General features: G+C 52.7%; 2 protein-coding genes across 2 annotated transcripts; both read right to left on the reverse strand.

Moving 5' to 3' along the window:
* Nucleotides 1–366: 366 nt before the first annotated feature.
* On the reverse strand, nucleotides 367–6,929 carry LOC119108194 (protein hsr-9). The gene is made up of 7 exons (XM_037231770.1): nucleotides 6,911–6,929; nucleotides 4,844–6,047; nucleotides 4,171–4,290; nucleotides 3,323–3,421; nucleotides 2,814–2,931; nucleotides 1,544–1,656; nucleotides 367–537 (listed from the first exon to the last, which is right to left on the reverse strand). Exons 2-7 carry the CDS (start codon nucleotides 6,032–6,034, stop codon nucleotides 367–369), a joined length of 1,812 nt encoding a protein of 603 aa, XP_037087665.1. The 5' UTR covers nucleotides 6,035–6,047; nucleotides 6,911–6,929.
* Nucleotides 6,930–9,518: 2,589 nt separating this feature from the next.
* Nucleotides 9,519–17,291, reverse strand: LOC119107725 (vascular endothelial growth factor C-like). Its single transcript, XM_037231268.1, is given in 10 exon segments — nucleotides 9,519–10,149; nucleotides 10,526–10,692; nucleotides 11,114–11,295; nucleotides 11,737–11,850; nucleotides 12,411–12,425; nucleotides 12,427–12,599; nucleotides 13,592–13,615; nucleotides 14,859–14,912; nucleotides 16,128–16,227; nucleotides 17,021–17,291. Coding segments are annotated over 10 exon segments (1,074 nt in total). The 5' UTR covers nucleotides 17,189–17,291; the 3' UTR covers nucleotides 9,519–10,072.
* Nucleotides 17,292–22,973: the final 5,682 nt, after the last annotated feature.

A 22,973-nucleotide genomic window follows, 5' to 3' on the forward strand; every position in this document is an offset into this window, starting at 1 on the left:
GAACTCGGCCAGGCCGGCGCCGGCCTCGGCGTCGGCGCGCACGGCTCGCAGCAGGACGTCGCGCGGAGCGGCCGCGCCCGCCGCCTGCTGCTGCAGCCAGTGATTGGCCGCCGTCAGGGCCTGCCGGCAGCGACGGCGCTCCTTCAGCGGGCAGGCCGACTCGGGAGGGCGCGACGTGTCAACCGGGCTGTGACGGCAAGCCAGGGCAGACGGCGACAAGAGGGATCCGGCAGAGCCCGGCTCGTCCCCGGATCACACGTGTTACCACGGACCATCGTACAATTTAAGAATAGGTGCGACAGCATGACTCTCTACACGCCGCCCAGTCTGCTGCAATACCGCCTGCCGTGCGCCCGGCGGAGCGGATCACTGACGCTGACGCCCGCGGTGCCGGGCGGCGGCGGTGCTGCGCGGACTCACAATGACGAGCCGGGTCGGCTTAATAGGCACAGAGAGACGCGCCACCAGCGCCGACAGCTCGGCCTCGAAGTCGGCTGTGTCGGCGACCTCCTCCAGCTCGTCCGGCGAGCACAGGTCCTGCAGCGGGGGGGGGGGGGGGGGCGTGAGGGGCACGGCTGGCAGCAACCAGGTAAAACTATTAGTTGTGTGCATTGCTGCAGACAAGGTCACGAATGTAAATATTGTGGGAATGTTTACTTAAATCAATACAATACAATGGCAGCTTCATGCCATAAATACGGTATAGGGCACACTTTTCAGCAAGGTAATGACAAGTGCAAAAGAAAATTGAGACGCGCCCATTGTTTCACGAAGCGTCCTATAGCATCAACTTTATTTCACACATGTGCACCGGACTTGACCACCATAGGACTTCGACCAGATTTGGAAATGGTCATTATGACGCGCATGCCAACACATATCTGAACAGCAGCCGTATAAATCCACATGTCAAGGTGGAAATGCATAAATTTAACTGTGATCCGCCAGATTGGGCAGCGATCATTGGCCCACGTCATACAGCACTGACCAAACACGTCTTATGGAAAACGCATCACACGTTGGGATCATATTGCTATATATGATCTTACTGGTTCACTGAGAAAACGAAAAACTATCCGATGATCACAGATCACCTATACATTGATCACAACAAATCTATATTTAGAGAAACTGGCTAGAGGTATTTTTTTGTTCCGCCAGTTTCTGTCACGTTTGACTGGCTGACAATGGTAGAAAAGACCAGACCCTGGCTTCCAGCGGCTGACATCTCGGTCAGCGGCCGATCTCTTGACCGATAGCGCATGCTGAGACCGACGCACGACCCCTGGCGCAGACAAGACGGGACGACTGGACGGCGAAGTGGGTAGAAGTGGGCCAAGTGCCCCTCTCGCCCTCTCACATTTGAGCGCCACGCGCGGGTCCACCAGCAATGACAGGGTCAGCGCTAACACACAGCAAGCATGCATAATCTGACTAACCGCATTCTCACCACAGGATTTTTCCGCTCTGTCGTGAGAACAGGAGTCCCGGGGCTCCCATTCGGTGGCGCGCGCCGCCAGTCGCGGCCAGGTCGCCCACTGACCTCGATCACGTCCAGCATGACGTCGACACCGTCGTCGGCGCGGCTCCGGGCCGACTTCACGCGGCTGAGGGTGCGGCTGGAGAGCATCTCCAGCGCCTCCAGGTGCACAGTGCCTGCCAGACAGGCGGCGAGTGACGGCCGGCGCCGGGCGGCACAGCGCGCGGGTGGACCGGTGCAGCCGAGGACAGCGCCTTTTGATAGCTTAGCCATGGTAGCTGCTGGGCTACTGATAGCTCAACCATGGCAGCTGCTGGGCTATTGATGGTTCAACCATGTCAGCTGCCAGGCTGTTGATAGCTCAACCATGGCAGCTGCTGGGCTATTGACAGCTTAACTGTGACAGTTGCTGGGCCATTCATAGCTCAACCATGGCAGCCGCTAGGCTACATATCAGCTGCAGGGCTATTCGACGCACCGATGGCAGGATCGTGATTCTCTCTGTAGGCTAATGGAAATGACAGGCTTGAAGGAAATGTTTCACATCTGAAGACATTGAAGCAAGCATCACATATTATGAAACAAGCTTACTTATAACTTGTTGGTGTGCCTTTAAGTGGAAAAAGACTGCTATAGCAAGCACAATCTCTGTTTCGTAAACATGCTCCCCAATGTGTGATGATTTGACTACGCCATCGTACCTCGCACATTGATTGGGAGCCAATTGACGGCTGCTATATCTGACAATCGTGCTCACGAACGCCAGATATGAACTCCTCGACAATGACATTGTTCTTGGCTTTGATCATTGTATGGTTTGTGGAATGACAGAATTTGAACGACGTTATTGTGGCGTCATGAATGCCAAGACGACTTTGAAATACTCTCCTCGTTTTCGCGGGTGTGTAACCCAGAAACTGGGGGGAGGGGGGGGGGGCTTGGCTCTTAAGAAGACCAGGATTGTGAATGGCACCGAAAGGTCTTCAAGATGGCCACTTCAGTTGAAAACCCCACATAAATGTGGATCGCTCCCTTAAAGTTAAGTGCAGATACAATGACCACCTTGAGACACATGTCCTGGGTCAGCGTCGAACCCTCCTCCTCCCCCAAGGTGAGGGCCCAATGCACAGCTGGTAGTCAGTCTTGAACCCACAACCTCACGGTTCAGAGTCCAGCACGCTAAGCTACGCCGTCCATTTGCATACTGCGTGTCGCACACACTGTGACAATTGGGCAGTGCATGAGCACCACGCGTTCATGACGGGTCTCCTGCGATCCCTGACAACACAACACCCAGATTCTGACAGCACGCCACATTCTTCGGCCGGCGTACCGTCGCACTGGTCGAACAGCCGGCTGAAGGTAGGCGGCAGCTGGGGGCCGCCGTCGGACCGCGCCGGAGTTGCGCCCGGCACTGCGTCGCCGCGCTTCTCTCGGGCCTCCCGCAGCGCCTGCAACCGAGCATGCGCCGTGACAGAGGGGGGCGTCTCTCTTCAAAGGGACGGAGCTGCGCCCCCCCCCCCCCCATGTGACAGGCAGGGCCCCTGACCGCCTCTCCGCTGTGTCTGTGACAGGCAGGGCCCCTGACCGCCTCTCCGCTGTGTCTGTGACGGGCGGGCCCCTGCCCGCCTCTCCGCTGTGTCTGTGACGGGCGGGCCCCTGACCGCCTCTCCGCTGTGTCTGTGACAGGCAGGGCCCCTGACCGCCTCTCCGCTGTGCCTGTGACGGGCGGGCCCCTGACCGCCTCTCCGCTGTGGCAGGGGGAGCTCTCCTGCTGCAGGCCTTTGACCAGTCGTAGCGTTCCTGACGGCCAGCTGTAGCAGCAGTCCCTGTCGCTCTCACCTGTGACAGGCACGGCTTCTGTCCGCCAAGCTGGCTGATCGTGTCGTGGATACCCAGCTGGTCGTCCTGCAGCACGTCCATGGTGCGCTTGCCGATCAGCTCCAGCGTGTCAAGGCCGGTGTTGACCACCAGGGAGGAGGTGTGGCCGAGCGCGCGTGACACGCCGCCCAGCCACGAGCCCAGCCCCAGGCCGCCGCCGTCGCCATCGCCGTCGCCGTCGCCAGAGGCCGCCGGCCCGGCCACTGAGCGGGCAGCACGGGCAGTCAACCACAACAACTTCAGAGGCTGCGGTAATGTCTTCTCATTCTACTGGAAGCCGCAGAGATGGCGCAAGAGATCGTGCAGAGATGGATGAATGGGGCAACGATGTCTACTGGAATACCCTCATGCAGCGCCAAGGCGCATCAGTCCCACATGCACATGATGCAGTCACACACGTTACATGGTATGAACGAATATAGCGCGGTGCAGATGGCTTTTGTCTTGTGTTCGATGTTTCGCCAAAAGCGAGGAAGTCATACAAAATATGCTCAAATCAACAAGATGCATCAAAACGGAAGCAGTTCGCGTCACTGTTAGACCTATAGAAGGGTAACAGCTTGGCTCGCCACTCCAAAACGTAACTTCACTCGCAGATGGTCCTGATTCACGAAGATCACACGAAGCCGGCCTGATGACCACACGAAGCAGCCAGGCACGCCGACATGTCAAGCTGTACCCTGTTGACCTGCAGCCAGCCGGCTGATATGACACTTACCCGGGGCGTGCTCCGGCTGTCGCTCCGGCTGCTGCTGCTGCTGCTGATGCTGCTGTTGATGCTGCTGTTGCTCCAGCCGAGTGATCCGCGCCAGCTCCTCCGGATCGGGCGCTCCGAACCCAGTCTCCACCGTCTCCAGCACCGTCTTGGTCACGTCGCGGGCCGAGCTGATGAGGGACGTGCCCCAGGCCTCCCACGCGCCCCAGCCGTCCTGGGCACCGAGGGGAGCCCGCATCAGAGACGCGTCACAGCGTTTTGCGGTGCGCTGACCGGTCAAGCAAGCCCACGAACGCAAATATGGTCAGTGCTGCAAACGAAAGCCACGACGAAACATGATGGCGTTCGCAACGATACATGCCAGCAAACCATCCTGCAGACATGTTGAGCATACTGAAGCCAAAAATATACCTGAAACTAGTGCCCCAGTCACGCTGTGTAATGTTCCTCGGCTCTTGCTAGTCATACCTTGCTGTTGCGTTGAACCGCGATATCCAACAAAGATGCACTCAACTGTATAATACTATACAATACGATCCCCATAAGCACAGTGCAAGACTTGCACTCTTTGTCCCTAGTGACACACGGCGGTGTGGAACGTTACCCAGCAGGCGGTGCACTCGGCCCGGTGGTCAGGCGGCCAGGGCTGGTACCTGATCGTCCTGCGGTGAGTCCTGGCTGGCAGCGGCCGGCGGCTGACAGGCGGCCGCCGCCGTGCCGCCATCCTGCGCGGCGCCCGCGTCCCGCCCAGACGGCGCCGGCTGCGCCTGAGCGGACGGCGCCAGCTTGGAGCTAAGCTTCTTGGCGCCGAGCTTCAGCGGGCCGCGCCGCTCCCGGCGCTCCGGACGCTTCCGCTCCGGGGCGTCCGCCGCCGCCGCCTTCTCTGGCCTCGCCTCGGCCGCCGCGTCTGTCGGCCGGTCCTCTGCCGCAGTATTGTCTGGCGCGTCGGTAACAAGCTCATCTGAGGTCACGGACACGTGCGCTGACGACGGCGCGGACCCCGCTGAGGCCTTGGCTTTGGATACCGGGACGGTCACGTCCTGGGTGGGACCGGGCGACGTCCGATCGTCCGTCCAGCCCCAGTCGTCCTGCTCCCGCGGCGCCTCAGGCTCCGGCGACGCCCCAACTAGCGGATCACCGCGGCCTCTCCCGCCCTTCGGCTCAGGTATCTCTTCACCAGGTGACGTGGTCTCACCCAGATCTCCCCAGCCCTCAGAATCAGCGATCTCTTCACAAGGTGACGTGGCCTCACCCGGATCTCCCCATCCCTCAGGCTCAGCCTTCTCTTCACCAGGTAATGTGGTCTCACCCAGATCTCCCCAGCCCTCAGCATCAGCCTGCTCCTGAGCAGGCAGAGCAGCCTTGCATGTCCCATCAGGGTCTTTGGGAGAGGTGTTATACCCATCAGGTGGGGCTGAGGAGGCAATGCATGCAGTACTGGTCATCAGGGCAGCAGTTTCAGTGCACTTGGGCACATCATTGGTACCATGCATTTGGACTAATGATCCAGTGGCCTTTTCCACAGTTTGCTTTTCAGTTTCAACATTGGTCACCTTTGACAGGGTGTGTGACATGCAGGACACCTCAAATGTTTTAGCAGCTTCGCCTGATTGAACTTTTGAGCTTGAGTCTTCTTCGGCATGCTTTCCAATACCAGATGATAACTGTTCCTTCTCATGCCTGCTGGCCACAAGTTTTGTCTTTGTTTTTGTTTCCTCATTGCTTCCAGCTCTACCAACCTTTTTATCTTGTGTTGTCCCCTTAGCTGACTGTACTGGGCTTTCATCTTCATCACTAGATAGAGTAATGTCACTTGATTCATGACCAGCCCCTCCAGTGACAGCCTTCTCCTTCTCTTCAGGTTCTGAGTCACTGGAGAGTGTTATGTCACTTGACACATTACCAGCATCTCCTTCATCAGCACTCAAAAAGCTTTCTGAATCCTCAGAGTCTGACATGGCTTGAAATTATCTGAAAAGGAAAAAAATCAGCCAAGGTTGCACTCTATATATTTCATAAAAGATGCAAGGCAAGAAAGTATATTCATCAGCTCACCTTACTTCTTCGCACCAAACAATAACAAGCTACAAATGTGCCAGGCAGACTGGGTTGAAATACTCATCATCAATGACTTGAAGATAAATAGTGCACAAGGTTAATGGTGATGATTTTCAGAGCTGCTTCTTTTAGCCTGATATATTATATATTGCAAGCACTGCAAGTTTGTTCACTGCTGTAATTTTGGCATGTTCATCTTAGCATGCATTGGCACAAAACAAGCTCAAAAAAACAAATTGCATCTTGTCACTAACAGAAATGTAAAACAACATGCCCAAACTCGGTCTTGTAAGAAAACAATAATTATTTTTAAAATGGCAATACTTACATTAAACATGACACTACAAATGCCCATTCATAACATTAAGCAACTACAAGAGTAACTGTCAATCCCACAGGTAAGAGTGTGGAAGCTGGAGGGAGCCAAGGTGGGCTGAGCCCCCAAATTCATTATTCAACTTATAACATGTGACCAATGTATTGGTCAGTTATATAATTTTCTATTCATTCTACCATTCCAAACCTACACTCCATTGGAAGCATTAAGAATTGGTGAAGCATGCACTTGATTAAGTGAAAATAAATTCCTAACTGTTCTTGAGTTGATTGCTTGTGACATATGTATCTTAGGAAGCGCTTCACTGGTAGGTTTTCACTCAGACATACACTCCACGATTGAAATACCCCCGAACACCACATATCACAAACACAAGCACAAATAGAAACTACACGAGTATGAACTAACAATAACAGAAGGGTAAGTCCCTTTAAGGTACCCATGCATACATATGGTGCGCACCCCCACGTACACACAAACACAAGCACAGACGACCTACACACATCGCATTGCCAAAATGCCAACTGAGGCGAACAATGTCAATACTCCACAATATTGCGCATCTGAGACAAATAAGACGAGGTCTGCGTCACCAAATCATAGCGCATGTTACGTGATGTTCCACTCATATTGTCCAATTCGCCCCAGAGCTGCTACGAAGATTTTCCCCAATTCAATACCGACTCTGTGTGGGCATGGGCCTGAAGGCTCATTTCTTAAGTAGGAAGAAGGCCGGGACCAACCATTTACATTTTTGGACCCATGTGCCTTTTAAGGCTGCACAGTACTTAACAGGGAGTCCTGTTTTGGAAAGGGGCTCTGATTTGGTCACGGGCAGTGCTCCGGGAAGCCCAAAAAGGGCTTGGAGGCCCCACCGGGACGGACGATCATGGGCCCGATTGGAAGGCCTCAAGGCCTGATGGTCTGGCCGGAGGTCGTACCCAGGGGCCCAGACCCGCCCCTGGACGGGCCACTAAGTGCCAGTGAGAGCGTCCTCTGCGCCGACCGGGTTCCCCGATCCGATAAGGGCTTCTATGACGGTAAGGCACCATAAGTACCGCGCAGTTGACCCGTACCTGTGTGAGACTAAACGCCCATTTTCCCTTGCAGTGACAGAGCCGGGGCCAGCGATTTACTTGGTTGAGCTCCTGTGTCTGTGAGGAGGTCCCAGTGCCTAACAGGGGTCTTGTTCGGCAAGAGGCCGGGAGTTGATTAGGGGAACTTCTTTAAGAGGGACAGGCACGGGACCCGAATGTCATAGAGTCTCTTGCGTTGGTCGGAGTCCTCTGACGGTGAAAGAAGATATAAAACTTACAGTGATACAAGGAGACAATGGAAGGGTCCTGTGCTAGTCAGTGAAGGGGAAGGACTGCTTTTTCCGGTCCAAGGAGAGATTTCGCGTTGTGACGCATCTATGGAGGAATTCAAGCACCATTCAGTCCCTCTTTAAACTACTTTGCGCTTGACGGTCGCCAAAGACTCTACTGGCCGCAACCCTGTGTACATACTAGCATATCAGGCAAGGACGATAGTGTGAACAGTAAGTTACCTCGCCTGAATTGTTCCACAAACTGTAAATATTTACTGTCAGATAATTTTGGGCCCTGCTAGAATTCAGAAACCGCCTTCTCCTGTTCCCTTGAGCTGAGCCCTAGTCCCAAAACAAAATCAGTGGTCTGAGATGGTCCCAAGAAAAGCTAATAATCTGTGATGACTGGCGTGAATTTCGCAGAGAAGTCGCGCCAGACGTTGTGGGAGTTAAGCCTGCAGATAGCCTCATAGCACTATCCGGAATGTTGAAAATGCTCCGGAATAGCGTTCGGCACTGCCACTCCGTAACAAGGCAGAATCATGGATATTTTTCAGAGCCCGGTTAAGACGAATTATGTGTTTCACCATGTTTGGCTATGATCGTTGACCACAGGACGCGTGACGCATGTGAGGTAAAACTTGAGGATGATTTCGGAACCTGCCGACGCAATCGGAGATTGGTCATGAATGACTGTCGGAACCGTCAACGTTGACTTTCACGCATGTTTGTTACCCACGCATGGCATTGGTTACTTTCTTTGTACGTTACTTTCAGTGAGCAAAGAAGCGATGTTACGGTTCACGTGTTTCAAAGATGAGAGAAATCCTTCGCCGTATTCGGCCTGCCTATTACCATGATTAAGGCAGTCCTCATCAGAGCATCGTGCTTGCTCAGGGGATCATTTGAGAACCCCATCTCAACGCTGCTCCTCGCTCTAGAATTGCACAAGGTGGCGCTCATGCCTTCGCAAGCTCAGGCTCACAATGTCCAGTGTCGTCATAAATGGAGAGCAAGCTTATTTCATTACAGCTATACGCACTGTCATGACTTATGAAATGCATGGGAAATAGTCAGCTGCCGGGATGATTGTCTCCGAGACTTGGGGAGTTGGAGACTGTAAGGACTGTATCGACGCTGATGGCCTCCAGCGTTCAGAAAATTATCGTTCCTGGCTAGAGCTACTCGTGCCGCGTATACCACTACTGGTGCTCGAGATTGTGTTCTCATGGCTGGCTGCCTGTATGGTTCATATATGTGAACAGCCAGGCATAGATCAAAGTAAAAGAAGCTCGCAACACCCTCAGTTCAAAGGGAGCCATGTCGATCGCATACCTACGTTTTGACGCAAAACATAAGCTTTGAACACAGCGTTTTGCATTTACAGGCAGACTGCCGATGTACATAGGCATAAGAACTGTCTAAAACGGGATACGAACTGCGGTTTTGCATGTTTTCTCTTCATGCAGCACCATGGGACCAGTTTTAAATTGTTCCGAAGAGTTGAGCTAGGCGAGGTATGTGTGTGATGTGTATATAGCTGTATCTGTTTTCCTGTTTTCAGTACTCGGCTTTGCATGCCTTGCGCATACGCATGACAGAGAAAAGTAAAAAAAAGTCATAACGTATTTTTTTAATTGGATTAAATGAAGCTGTGCTGCAATGTGCCCTGGAGAGGCGCAACCAATATGTTGCATTCATCGGCCTTTTGTTTCCACCCAATGCCATAAAGGAATGCTCCATGCTTTGACTTATATTTACAAACGCAGCATTGATTACGCAAGACCCAGTTGACCACCCTTCGTAAAATGCCTGGTGACCCCCGCAGACACCAACTCGCGCACACAAATAAACCTTCAGTTGCATGTGTTAGCTGAAACAGAGGCGAACATCAACACTTTGGCACAGATGTTCTGTGTATTCGCTGCAATTCTCGCATGTCACAGGATTCCACTGTACACGTCATCTGATTTCACAACGCACTGTTCGCTGCACCGCATCTCCTGTTCCATTCGTGCGTACGCGGCTTGGTGGAAACTACGGTTTTACTAAAGCGCCACACCTTAGCCGCGTCCGCGAAGCCATTTCCGTGGCTTCGCACAGCAGCAGCGCTTCCCGCTTCCCAGCCAGACGTGACGTTGATGAGCAGATGACGGCGCGTGACGAGTGGCGCCGAACTCCGGCGGCATCCCGTATAAATAGCTCCGGTGGGTGGCGTCCTGTGGCTCGTGACGGCACATGGTCCGACCGCGTCGCTCCCGCTGCGGCAGGACTGCAGTGGAGGTCGCCAGGTCAGCCGCGTCGTTCCCTCTCATCGTAGCGGTTGGACCGCTGCGGGCCCCGGACGCGTACTGGTCTCTCCGTGCGACCTGTGGGAACACATGGAAGCCACTGAGGAACGCTGGCGCAAGAGGCCAGTGGGCGCAGCATCCGGCGTGTGTGAACATGTATCGTAGACCAATGACTCTGCGCGGAAAGCAAGAAAGCAAACCACCCACGAGCACCTTCATCTCCCCAAATGCCAGGTGGCTTCCGTATTGCCCAGTCGTGCCAGCTGCCACAGGCTTGGCACGATGACGCCGCTGGCACGACAGTGTCAGTGAAGGGCAGGAAAGTAGTAGACCTAGATGGACCGGCAACAGATGGGTCTGGCGGTGAGTCTGCATCAGCCTGGAAAGTGAGTGGCGGCTACGCCGGGAGTCGGTATGGAGGTTGGCCGTCGAACGGGGGCCGGCGCACCCTCACCGGACCGGCTGTCTCTCCTGGCTGGGTCGGCATGCCTCGCACGCTGCTGGTCCTCAGTGGTGGAAGACGTGCCGTCGCTGGAGTAGAAGGACCGGAACGGGTTGTAGAACCGGCTGCCTAGCACCGGGTCGAACGGCCTGTCCTCCCGCGACGGCAGAGGGCGGCACCTGGCAAGAAGGAAGGCACGCCGTCAGCGTCTGGCAACGTTTTCGGCAGACTTGTACGCCACTGTAAGACGGCCAGGCAAGGTCGTGGTAGAAAGCCTGATGGTAATAATGCTCCCATGATACTAAAGACACCGATCAACAGACCGTGTGAGTGATACCCGTTATCGTTGTATGCTGCTTGCGTCAAAGAGAAACAAGGAAATTAGTGCATGACGTGCTAACGTCCGGTGTTAGCAATCTTGGCTAGCAAGGCCACCCTCGAACTGATAAAGGGCTAATGCTAGTAGAATTCATTGGAAACAGCGTAAATACGATTCGGTTAAGATTATTCCAAGTATGTTGGGCTCGTTAGTTGTAGTTGATGGAGCTCTAGCTTTTCCCATCAGCGCTGCTCGTAAGTTCTGATCGTTGATCAACTCACTCGCAGTTGTTGAGGTCGAAGTAGCGACCCGTACTGCATTCCCTCTCGTTTTTGCACTTGCACATGCACGTGCTAGGTTCCCACAGCTTCTTGTCGTTCTTCGTGCACTTATAGTAGTCGTCTTCGTTGACACATTTGCAACGGCACTCACTGGAAATGTACTCCTGGAACCGGTTGCAGTCCTGCAGAGCACATCATCGGTGTTAGGCTTGAAAGCACGCTGAAACTTGACAGCGGTCACCAACACCTAGATTTCGTTGACGATAGACATTGAATGAAGGGATACTACCGAGCCCAAATTGCAACACTTGATAACGATGCTGGGATCTTGTGAGCAAGCAGGCATATTTATCTTGTGGCGTATTGGTTTTGCTTGCGCCATTCTAGTCATTGTTAAATTTGAAGATGTCACGCATCTTAGAATTCCTCTCCTTCTTCCCGCTTCCCGCTTAAATTGTTGCTGGATAACTACATCATCACCATCCTCACCGCAGCACCACCGACACCACCTACACCACCGGCATCACCGCGCATTTATGTAACCCAAATGTGATATGTGTGCAAACTGTGGCTGGTGTGCCCCGACACCCATCGTCGGCCGCTGAGTGCGGCCGCCAGCTGACCTGGGCGCTGAGCCGACAGCCGCACTCGCAGGAGGTGTGCACCTCGAGCGGCACCATCTCGGCTCCCGTGTACCGGATGCCCGAGGTACCGCCCTCGTACTCGGCCCGGACCACCTGCCGAGCAGACGGGGACCTCAGCACCACTAGGGGACGCGAGTTGGCCTGGGGGACGGGAGCAGCGGCGGGTGGACGGGCGACAGTGGTGCGAAGTCTCAGGGGTGCCCGTCAACAGTCCGCCTCCGGCAGAAGCTTGGGACCTGGGTGGAGGACCGCCAGCTGTCTCACGTCAGAAATAATATCCGACCCCTGCACGCTGTGTTGCATGCTGGGACCGCTGCTGAGTCCTGTGCCGGGCATTTATGCATATATATATAATACCACATAACCATATCCCCCGTAAGCGGGCGCTGAAATTCTGTTTTAAGCGTATATGAAGAACTCGCAAATGCCGTGGCAGTAAATATGTTACAGCTCTTTTGGACGTAAGCAGACGCAATGATAAGCGGCTTTAATGCGTTTCCGTTTCGGTACGTTGTGCTGCATCACACGTAGACCACTCAGTGCAACCCAAAGGTAGATTTGGACCGGTTTATGTCATGTCCTGCATTAGTGCTGTCAAAAACGGCCTGTCCGAAAGCGTGCGACGTGGCATGCTGATGCCTCCGTCAGCTCACCTGCACGTGGATGGTTTTTTGAGGCGGTAGGCTTGCAGGCCAGTAGCTCGTGGGAGCAGCAGCCGCCGCAGCGCTCAACACGCGTGCACGACGGCCAGAAGATGGTGTTGGGCCCCTTGTCCTCCATCACCGGCACCGTGGTCAGCTCAGGTTGGCACAGGGCCGCCATCGCCATCTCGCCGTTCTTGTCTGCAGCGGCCAAGCACAACGTAATCAGGGATGGGCAGATGGGGTGCTGCAGCTATAGGCCCACGGACAGTGGATCGACGTGACTGATATGGATCAAATCATCGGCTATTTTCATCGTGAATGAAAGCCGGATATGCGTGTGCGTTGCACTTTATCATGTGGCTACAGTCCACAGTGAACGTGCACCCTGAGACACGACGCAGGGGATAGTTGCCAAACGCAACGGTTCCATGCGTCATGTTCCAATTCCTTGCTTCCATGCGATGTTCAGCGGCGCAGCATAATGTCAGGCGCAAGTCAGTGGTGCCACCTATTGAGGAAGGCTAAGGCGGTGCAGGAATGCCCATCATGGATTCGATATAACGGATGCAGTTTCTGATATGCTTCCACAGTTTTAGCAAAATGTCCCCTTGTTGTCTAAGGCCACTATCACGTCATAAGAATTTACAAAAATGTCACAAAACAACAAAGCAGTCAAAACCTTTCTGTTTGAATGCATCTGGTCTTTGCGCCTCTCCCACCGATGAGTTGCATGACGTCTTGCTTATATTGAGGGTCAATGAACATTAACCCACTAATTCAGATTTCCGAGTAGGGCCTGTTTTGATCGCAGATGGAATGACGGGTTTAGATAAAGCTCGAACAAAACAAGTAGGTGTCCCTTGATTGGTGATTTGGATTATAGGATTGGTTAAAGAATGAAAATTTGATTTAAAGAAAACGATAGCATGGCATGTAAAAACCACGGTGGGCCTGATAAAAAGTGAGATCCCCCAATCTTTCAACCCCATGGAGCCTGGTAAGAATCTCTCCAACGATCATGCATGCATCAATCATGCATGTGTCCGCAATCATGCAAGTGTGCAACAATCACGCATACCCATTCAACAGCCATGCATGCGGCCCCCTGCAAATTTGCCTGATTTACATGATATCAGGCAGAAACATGCATGCTGTTCGGGAATTCAAGCAGTGTTGCTTTTTTCACTTACTGCCGGAAGCGTTGGAGGAGCCACCTGAAACAGGGCAAGAGCTTATAAGTTGGTTTTGTTTACGTAAGTGATGCATTGCACATTGCCGTTTTCTAGACGAAGTGTGCTACGCATTCAAGGGAGGATATCTAGGTACCCGCGCAATGTTTTCGTAAGTAGGGGCCCAACCCTTTGGGACCCCCAACAGGAGCCTTGTGGTCTGTGAACAATAGTGACAACGCATTTGTCTTTCCTTCAAAACACCCGGTGCTGTGTTTTGGTGTGCTGTGGTGAATAATGTGAAATCGGGCGCTCCGCGCGTGCTCTTACTCATGTGCCTCTCCCCATGGCTGGGTCTCATATTCGCCGAGAGGAACATGGGCTGACGTGCGACACCTTTTGGGTGCTGCTGGTCACATAATCTTTTATGTGCTCCATTTTTTGTTGTTCCTTCCTTGGGGACAGGCTCTGTAAAGGGGTATGGTGGCAAACTGATTTTCGTGCTGAACAGGAGGGTGATGTCGAGTATAATGATGCAACTTCTATTGGACATCGGACGAAAGAGAAGCAGCTTCTAAAGTGATGCGCCCGTCCACGTGATCCCCCAGCAACGACCTCCTTGAGGCAAGTGATGGGTCGCGCTCTCAGGTTTTGGTGCTCACATCCTGTTAGAAATCCGGCGCGCTCCACAAACAAAAAGCCTGCTCGGATGTCTGCGCCACATCACTGTCAAGCCTGTATTTGAGCATGAGGACAAGGCTCCCCGAAAGCGACGCTGGCCTAGATCGCTCAGTTTGGCTCCGTACCGGGGCAGCGAGCCATCCGATGTGACTACGAATAGAAGGATTGCACATGCGCGTAGTCAACGTTGCCTTCCAGGATATGTGCGCAGTCAACGCTACCACCAGTGAGTTGTGCCAACTGAGCTACGCACAACTTGAAACAACTTACACGATCATTTTGCAAAGCATATCCTTATCGTGCTAACGAGCAAACGATATGACGAATCATCACCGAATCGAATATATACTATATATATATATATATATATATATATATATATATATAATATGACGAATATATAATATATATATAATATATATATATATATATATAATATGACGAATATATAGTATATATATATATATATATATATATATATATATAATATGACGAATCATCACCCACCGACACGTTATTTCTGACGGTGCAAATGTCACGACGAGCATCGCACATAATGTGGACTTCAAGACTAACAGCAGGAGACAGGGGTCATCGCCGCACTCACCGAAGCGGGTGCTGAGTTCGTCCTCTCCGCCCACGTGCGCGTTCCGAGCGACACCTGCAAGAAGTGATCAATGATGTCACAGTCGATGCACCAATTATTCCGTGCACACTGGATTTCACGGGCCACCACCAGATGGTGCGGTGCGGCAGCGTTTTGTAACACCAGGAGCATCAGAGAGCACCAATGTCCTGCGCCTCAGTGGGACGGTGACGCAGTACAGCTGTCAAATGACGTCACGGCGCAGGCTCGGGGGCATCTGTGTGGTGTCAGTGCCAGGGTGTTTGGGTGCCGGAAAATTATAAACCAGTCTTGATGCAGGAAACGGGCGCTGCACGGTGATGGTCGCACTTTGTTTGGGTTTTTAAGGGTTCATGGAAAGTAACTGCTGAAAAAGTAGTTGCGTAACAGCTTGTTTGAAACGACGCATGATTGTATAGGTGTACTGTGATACGCAATATCATGGCATGATTTCATGCATGATATTGCGTCAAGCCTTGAATTCGATATTTGCATCAACGCAATATGGCTAATGGTTCGTGGATTTGTTCACCAAATTGTGGATCATTATTGACCCGATTGATGGACTTGCCGAATACATGATTTACCGTAGTCAAACGCGCGTGCGTTGGGGTGACAAATTCAGAAAACGTAGGCATAAAAGTCATTAAAATGGTTGTCGCTTCGGTCTCTTATGGCTGTGGCATCGGGCCCTTATGGCTGTGGCGTCGGTCCCTCATGGCTGTGACATCGGTCCCTAATGGCCGTAGCGTCGGTCCCTAATGACCATGGCATCGGTCCCTAATTACTGTGGCATCGGTCCCTAATGGCTGTGGTGTCGGTCCCTTATAGCCGTGGCGTCGGTCCCTAATGGCTGTGACATTGGTCACTAATGGCCGCGGCATCGGTCCCTAATGGCTGTGACATAGGTCCCTAATGGCCATGACATCGGTCCCTAATGGCTGTAACATCGGTCACTAATGGCCGTGACATCGGTCCCTAATGGCTGTGACATTGGTCACTAATGGCCGTGGCATCGGTCCCTTATGGCTGTGGCATCGGTCCCTAATGGCTGTGGTGTCGATCCTTTAGAGCCGTGGCGTCGGTTCCCAATGGCTGTCACACCGGTCACTAATGGTCATGGCATCGGTCCCTAATGGCTGTGACATCAGTTACTAATGGTCGTGGCATCGGTCGCTAATGGCTGCGGCACCAGTCCCTGACAGTTCCGGGACGGCGTGTGCATGTTGGACCTGTGGGAAGCTTACTCACTCTGCACGTCGTATCTCATGTAGCTGGGCCGATCGATCAAAGGCTCCAAATCTCGAATGCTCTCGGCCTTATTCAGAGATTCAGCCAAGGAAACTGGAATCTGTCGGCAAAAAAAATAATCAAGTCGGTCCGAACCAAGTCCGGGCAATTATTGAGCCAATTCCTATAACAAATATCAGGTTACACAAAGCGGCGCAAACGCATTGTTATCTTCGGTGGGGGCACTAATCTATGTTCAAATAGACAAACCACTGGCACGGCTACATGTGTACGTAGTCCGGTACGTCCACATCGTCTGGCACGCCTTGGCATCGTCTCGTCTGGGGCGTCCGTATGTGGCCTCGTCTGGTACGCCTGAACGTTGTCTCGTCTGGTGCGTCTGTACGTCGCCTCGTGTGGTACGCCTGAACGTTGTCTCGTCTGGTGCGTCCGTATGTGGCCTCGTGTGGTACGCCTGAACGTTGTCTCGTCTGGTGCGTCTGTACGTCGCCTCGTGTGGTACGCCTGAACGTTGTCTCGTCTGGTGCGTCCGTATGTGGCCTCGTGTGGTACGCCTGAACGTTGTCTCGTCTGGTGCGTCTGTACGTCGCCTCGTGTGGTACGCCTGAACGTTGTCTCGTCTGGTGCGTCTGGTACGGTACCAGGCTATTGCTGCAACCGGAGCCAGGTGCTGGCGGGTCTTCACTTCTCAGGTCATGTGAAACACTCTCGCTCGCACTGAATCAAACTTTTAGCCAAGATCCGCCAGCACCTAAACATGTCGCTGCACAACCGCCCAACACCAAGCAGATTAGCGGAATCAACCGCATCCTTTTCAGAGCTCACGATCACTCAGCACGCCTCATGCTCCCGCCCACCCCTCCCAGCAGCTGCACGCTCCGTGCCCGACTCACCCCTGGCACGCTGTTGGCTCGCTCAAATTCGTCATGGAAGGTGATGGCCTGCGACGAGCGGCGGGAGGAGGAGCCGAACCTCCCGCGCCTCCGCAGGCTCGGGTCGGCGACGACCGCCGCCACCAGCACGCACGCCACCACCGCCGCCGTCCTGAACTGCCGCACCATCGTCCTGTCTCGAGCTGAGGCTGGAGGTCACTGGTCGTCCGGTGGCGCCGCACGTGCTTAAGGCCCGCCGCTGACCGGCGCAAGTGGATGATTGGGGCGCCGAGCGGTCGGCCACCGCCGGCCGGGCCGCGCGCGGCCTCTGTTTACAGTGAACGTGACATTGCCCAGGCGCCGGTTCGCCGTAGCCGGGGTGGCGCGACGGGCGGCGCAGCGCCCGCGTCACACCGCCGCCTCGCCCTCGTGCAGGGCTCCCGCTCCGACCGGTCATGTTTCGGACTGGCCGGAAGCGGGGAGGGGCGACGCGATCACGTCCCCTGCGCCATTGATTGAGCTTCCCGGCAGAGGCTGACGCACAGTTCTGTCCGTCGACGGCAGCTGGATGACGCACCGCGCCGGCCACCGACGCGCTTCCGGGGCCGCGTCAGAGCGCATCTGGACGCGGCTGATCAAAGGGCAGAGCCTGCCGTGCAACATGTTGGTTCCTGGCGCATCACAAAGATTGAGAGAGGTTGTGACACATCTAAAGAAGACTTCACGAAATGGGTTGCCCATGACTCAGTTTTACTTAAAATTTCATCTTAAAATTTTCACTGCTTTTACTTCCTCATTTTCTGAAATATATATGCATACATAATGTCAAAATTAGGTGACGAAGGTGACAGCTTTGTTGCTATAAATAACTGAAATACGCCATCTTATTGACGTTTTGTCGCCCGACTATCGTTTCCTTTTCTGAAATGTAGCTAGTGTGGACCGAAACCAACCGCCGTTTGTTTTTATTTAGCAGGCTAAGTAGTTGCCGAGCTCACGGGGTGGATACACCCTCTCTTCCCCTGGGATAAGGACGACACGAAACCCGCTCGGACTGGGCTTAAAGAAAGCCGACCGATTCCTAGGGTCCGTGCACATCTTGTTTCTAACATACCAGCATTTATCAGCGCCGGTCGTTGCACAGTAAAAACATTGCATGCCACAAAACTGTTTGTCTTGAGCTGGCAAGCCTGGGTGCAGCGTGTATACAGCTGCTGGCCATTTACACAGTCATGCGGTCAAACGTCGAGACTGCCTGTATCCGTATGACATCAATCAACAGCTCTGTGGATCTTGGGATAGCCGACCTGTCTGGCAATAAACATGCACATGCCTAGTGGCATGAGCTTATCTTGGGTACCGTACATACGGATGACATTTACGAACTGAAGTGACGCAATCGCAACCTTGAGAAGTGGAAATCAGCACGTTGGGCAAATTTTGCCCGTGTTACTATATTTGGGCATTGTTTTGTTATCAAGAGGGCAATTATCCGGTCTGGACGGAGAATAGCAAAGTTTTTAATTCCTTTCAGTCAAAAATTTACTGTCAATTGGGCTTTAATTCGCTCGTGAAAGATGGGCCCACTCCGCCGCATATCATGGCAGCCCCTATCCCCGCCGCGAATTCTGTCTGCGCCCCTGAGGTCATATCGTGGTCAGTGCTCAGATATATGCCTTCTTTCTGCATAGAATTCACTCAAAACCTCTTCGGAGGTCAATATATTGTGTTCAGAATATTCTAGGCACGAATTTGGACTATTCGGGGAAGTCACTGCATCGAAGCGGGTATTGCAAACGCCTTCCAAGGGAAAAATAGGAAAGCTATCATTTGCAGAAACGTTGGAAATGACTCCACCCCACCAGTCATAATGAAATCTTCGCCCATGACAACAGCACAATTGTTCTATCTGTCAAGTTGCATGACATAAGCGTGTGAAGTGATTCTGTCACTGAAGCTCAAATGGTATGTTTGGTGAAAGTTACACGGTGCCAAATTCTACCTTGATGCATATAGGCAGCATGCATGATAAGAGCTGTAATGATAAGAGCTGTAATATGCCAAGATAAGAGCTGTGAGCCTCAGTCGTCAAACAGCCAGAAGGTCGCTCCATGCCATGTCATGATGCTGCGCTTCAACCAAGGACGTAGTTTACTGCTCAATGGAGGTCCCCTCACCAACTTTGGGAAGCAAGTGGGCCGAATCCGCGAAGAAACACGTTTACTGGCGTATTTGGCGGTATGTTGAGTAATTTTTCGTTGTTAACCTTTCCCCACAAATCATTTTGTAAAAGTACGCCGCTGGCTCCATCCCTCCTATTTTAATTACCGAACGTATTGAAGCCACAATCTCATGCTTCGCGCAACTTTCATACTATGCCCATAAAAAGACGTCACCCCTTTTGTCGGACTCCAGACCTAGCTCTTTGTCATAAACGTAACGGTCATCCTCGACGAGGCTATTCACGTCCGGCGTTCCGCGAACCTGCCGCGTTTAGCGCCGTCCGTCGGTGGCCGGCGCTGCCGGCCGGCGTGGCGGCGGGAATTCCGGTCCTCGATCGCGCCGGTGGGCGTAAACAACTGGGGCCACTCGACACTGCGAGCCCGGTGGCGGTGTCGTCACCGGCCGCCGTCCTGCACGTGGTCGGCATCGTCACGCCCCACGTCTGGTCTGACCGTGCGAGGCGCCGGCACGGCACGTCCGTCGCCGCGCCGTGCCGTGCCGCGGGCTTCACCGCGTAGGCGCCAGCAGCGCCAGCACGTGCGCTGCAGTGGCGGCGATGTAAGTTTTTTCTGGTTGTTCTGGCTAGTAATAAAATGTGTCCTAGAACATTAAGGTCGTTCCACGCACATGCTGCTTATCTTTAATAGTCGGTGGCCGAATTCCCTAGCACGCCGCTGTTTAGAGCCACACACGAGGAAAGATTCCTGGAGCCACTAGTTTAGTGTTGAGTCCAAAAATGTAGTTCCACGCACATGCTACTCATCTTTAATAGTCAGTGGCCGCATTCCCTAGTATGCCGCTGTTTAGAGCCATACACGAGGAAAGATTCCTGGAGCCACTAGTTTAGCGTTGAGTCCGACTCTTCCCGTTGGTTAAGCTTCTATGATCACGGCCTGGTCAGCTGCATTACCAATCAGGGATGAGTTAGTTTGCAAACATAGAACAGACAGGACATAGGGGAAATTTGTTTTCAGTAAACCTATTAGTGTTTGTGGGATCTGTTAGCCCACTCGTAGTCCGGGCGTGCTGTCAATGAGACTGGGACACGCTCGCTCAGCTCTGCCTGCTACATTAGCCCTGCACCCATCATCCCATCGTGAAACTCCAGTGCAACGACAGAGTTTTGCGGAAGAACGTAACGCAATGTAACACCCAGCACGGTCGGCCCATCCCTCTGACGTCACCTGACCTTCGGCGCGGCCGCTCTCGCCGGTCGCGGACCACGCCAGTCTCCAGCAGGAGCATACAGCGAGCGCCGAAAACGGTTTCAGTCCGCCCCGCCACGCGTGCGTGAATCGGAAGGTTTAGTCCGCCCCGCCACGCGTGCATGAATCGGAAGGTTTAGTCCGCCCCGCCACGCGTGCGTGAATCGGAAGACGTACAGGCTGTCGGTGTTCAGACAGAAGTCATTCTGATTTTTAATGGTCTGCCTGCCATTTAGGTACAGCGTCTACGCTCTGCCCCGATACGTCATCGAGACGCAATCCACTCATTACCCGTGGGGTGTGTTTGTACCCACCCGTTTCCCGGTCACCAACCGTTTTTGCACCCAGTCAATGCTCCATTGTTGGCCTTTTTCACTGCTTAAGATAGAACTCTGAAGAATTTTCAAGTGCATTTGCAACTAAAGTCATACTGTTTCGTGAATGATTGCACATGTAGTGAGAATGAAGGTATCATGCTTAAAAGAATGGCAAGAAACGGCACTGCAGCACCATCCGCTCTTCTTTCTCATTCTTGTTTTATCCTGCCCTGTTCATCACGGCGTTCCGTTTTTCCGAGACAAGCCACATGAGCCAGTGACGCATGGGCCTTCTGGCGGGGTTTTGGCCGATTACGCAGCACATATCCCGTACAGGGTTCCCTGGGCAGACTCCGTCTCGGACGGTTGCCCCCCCCCCCCCCCCCCCCGGCGCGTGCAGGCCTGCTCCACCTTATCTACTCTCCTTTATCTCAAAGTTCTAAAATGTTCATCATGGGCCCAAATTGCTAGAATCCAAACCAAACTAAGCCGTGCAGCACTCTTAAAGTAACCGCACAAAATTTTGTAAGCGTTCATAACCCATATCAGAACCTGCACCCGATTTTTTTTTCAAATATGTATTTAATGCAATTCGCCACCCATTCCATATCACACAAAAAACTTGCGTACCATGGCCACAAAATGTGGCCTACGCGGCATTTCAAAGCGTAGTGGCCATTTGAGACAGGTGGGCTCGAATGTTCGCCACGCGATAATGAATTGGGATCAGTGCAAGGCTGTGGCTTGCCGTTGGTTGTGTTCATGTCGTGAGAAGCTGACTGGTTTGAATAAAACATAGCCAGCCGTCAGTTTTTGTATTACGACGCTGAGCGGCTTTTCTAAGGATGTACCATAACAGGCGTCACCGGCAATAACGTTAAAAAGCCCTGCTGATCTAGGAGGCTTGTTTGTGAATACCTAAGCTGTAGCTTTAGAGGTCAGTGGAGGACGTTGGAGCGACATGTGTTAGGACTTCATATGAGGCTTTCTTCTGCTAAGAGGAATAGTGGCTTTGAGGTAAGATGCCGAGCATCGCTAGTGTAGGTCTCTCACACTGCCCATCGGACTTCAAGCTTAGCGGTATAATCGGTGGACAGGGGTGAGATAAAACGTTTTCAATTGTCATCATATTGTATATAGGTTTAAGTGAAGGTGCCAAAGGTATTCACAAATTTTATTTGCATCTGTTTATACCAATATTCCATGGGCTTTGCGCTAATTCATTGGGATCATGCTGGGAAGTGCGAGTTCTGCGCCGGTGATGATTATACGAAGGTAGTGGAGGTCACCATGTTGCCAGGTGATTGTGCGGTGACGTCACAAAACCAAGTGATGCTGTTTTCAGGTGCTTGTAGAACCATTATATCGGTAAATATAAGGCTACAGAGATGCAGCTTTACAAAAGATGTAGGGATGAGGGAGGGGTGCAGGAAGGAAAAAATGACTCAACCTGCCTCTAAAAGGCACTTAAAGCAGTTTTCCCCCCAGATTTGACGCACTTCCTTTTCAAAGTTGGGAGCAGGGGCGTAGTGTCTCGGAATAAATTTTGAGGTTGAAAATTAATAATTATGATAGATAAAGATAATGGATACAAATGATTGCAAATATGCTACTACATCGCTGGTTGGGAGGCACAAAGCAGTCTTGAGAGGTCTGCATGGCAGCATAACAGCCGATAATGTTCCTTGATCGTCAAGTCATCGCATGCTTTATATGATCGGCTATTAGATAGCCAACGTACAGAGTTAGAAAAATGTCCTGATCTCTCTTGCCTATATCATAAACATGATGAATCACAATGACGGAGTCATTGTGCAAGAGATTCGCCGAGTCATGGACCCCGTTTCTTTGGTAGGAGGCAGAGGTCTGCGCGTCCGCCACTTAACCGATAGCCCTTGCGCACGCGTCATGTGTGATTTTGCGCGCCAGCTGGCCGAAGATGCTCTCCGGATCCCGGAAGCTCCGAGGGTTCTTTCTGCAGACTCGGAATTTCAGGAACCCAGGTAAAAATCTAGAGGGTTCAGCTCCACGGTAAGTGCCGGTTACAGATTGCCGTCTTTTAGCTAAAGATGCGCTTTATGAAATGGTTCTCCAAATACGTGAAATACATGTTTTACGCGTGAGACCTGCCTGTTATGCCGGAGTCAGATGCTCTCCCTCGCGTTGTTAGGTCCTTGCTCCAGATGCTCCAGAGGCACTTCAGCATGCCGACGAACTGCTCGTTGTTTA

Source organism: Pollicipes pollicipes, unplaced genomic scaffold, assembly GCF_011947565.3.
Source record: "Pollicipes pollicipes isolate AB1234 unplaced genomic scaffold, Ppol_2.1 Scaffold_6686;HRSCAF=7923_pilon_pilon_pilon, whole genome shotgun sequence".
Lineage (NCBI taxonomy): Eukaryota > Metazoa > Arthropoda > Thecostraca > Pollicipedomorpha > Pollicipedidae > Pollicipes > Pollicipes pollicipes.

Excerpts from the sequence above, each read along its gene's own strand:
- LOC119108194 (XM_037231770.1), bottom strand. The coding sequence starts at position 6,034 with ATGTCAGACTCTGAGGATTCAGAAAGCTTTTTGAGTGCTGATGAAGGA. Across the intron at positions 2,932-3,322 it reads AGAAGCCGTGCCTGTCACAG|GCGCTGCGGGAGGCCCGAGA; the intron begins GTGAGAGCGACA and ends GCTCGGTTGCAG. Across the intron at positions 538-1,543 it reads TCATGCTGGACGTGATCGAG|GACCTGTGCTCGCCGGACGA; the intron begins GTCAGTGGGCGA and ends CCCCCGCTGCAG.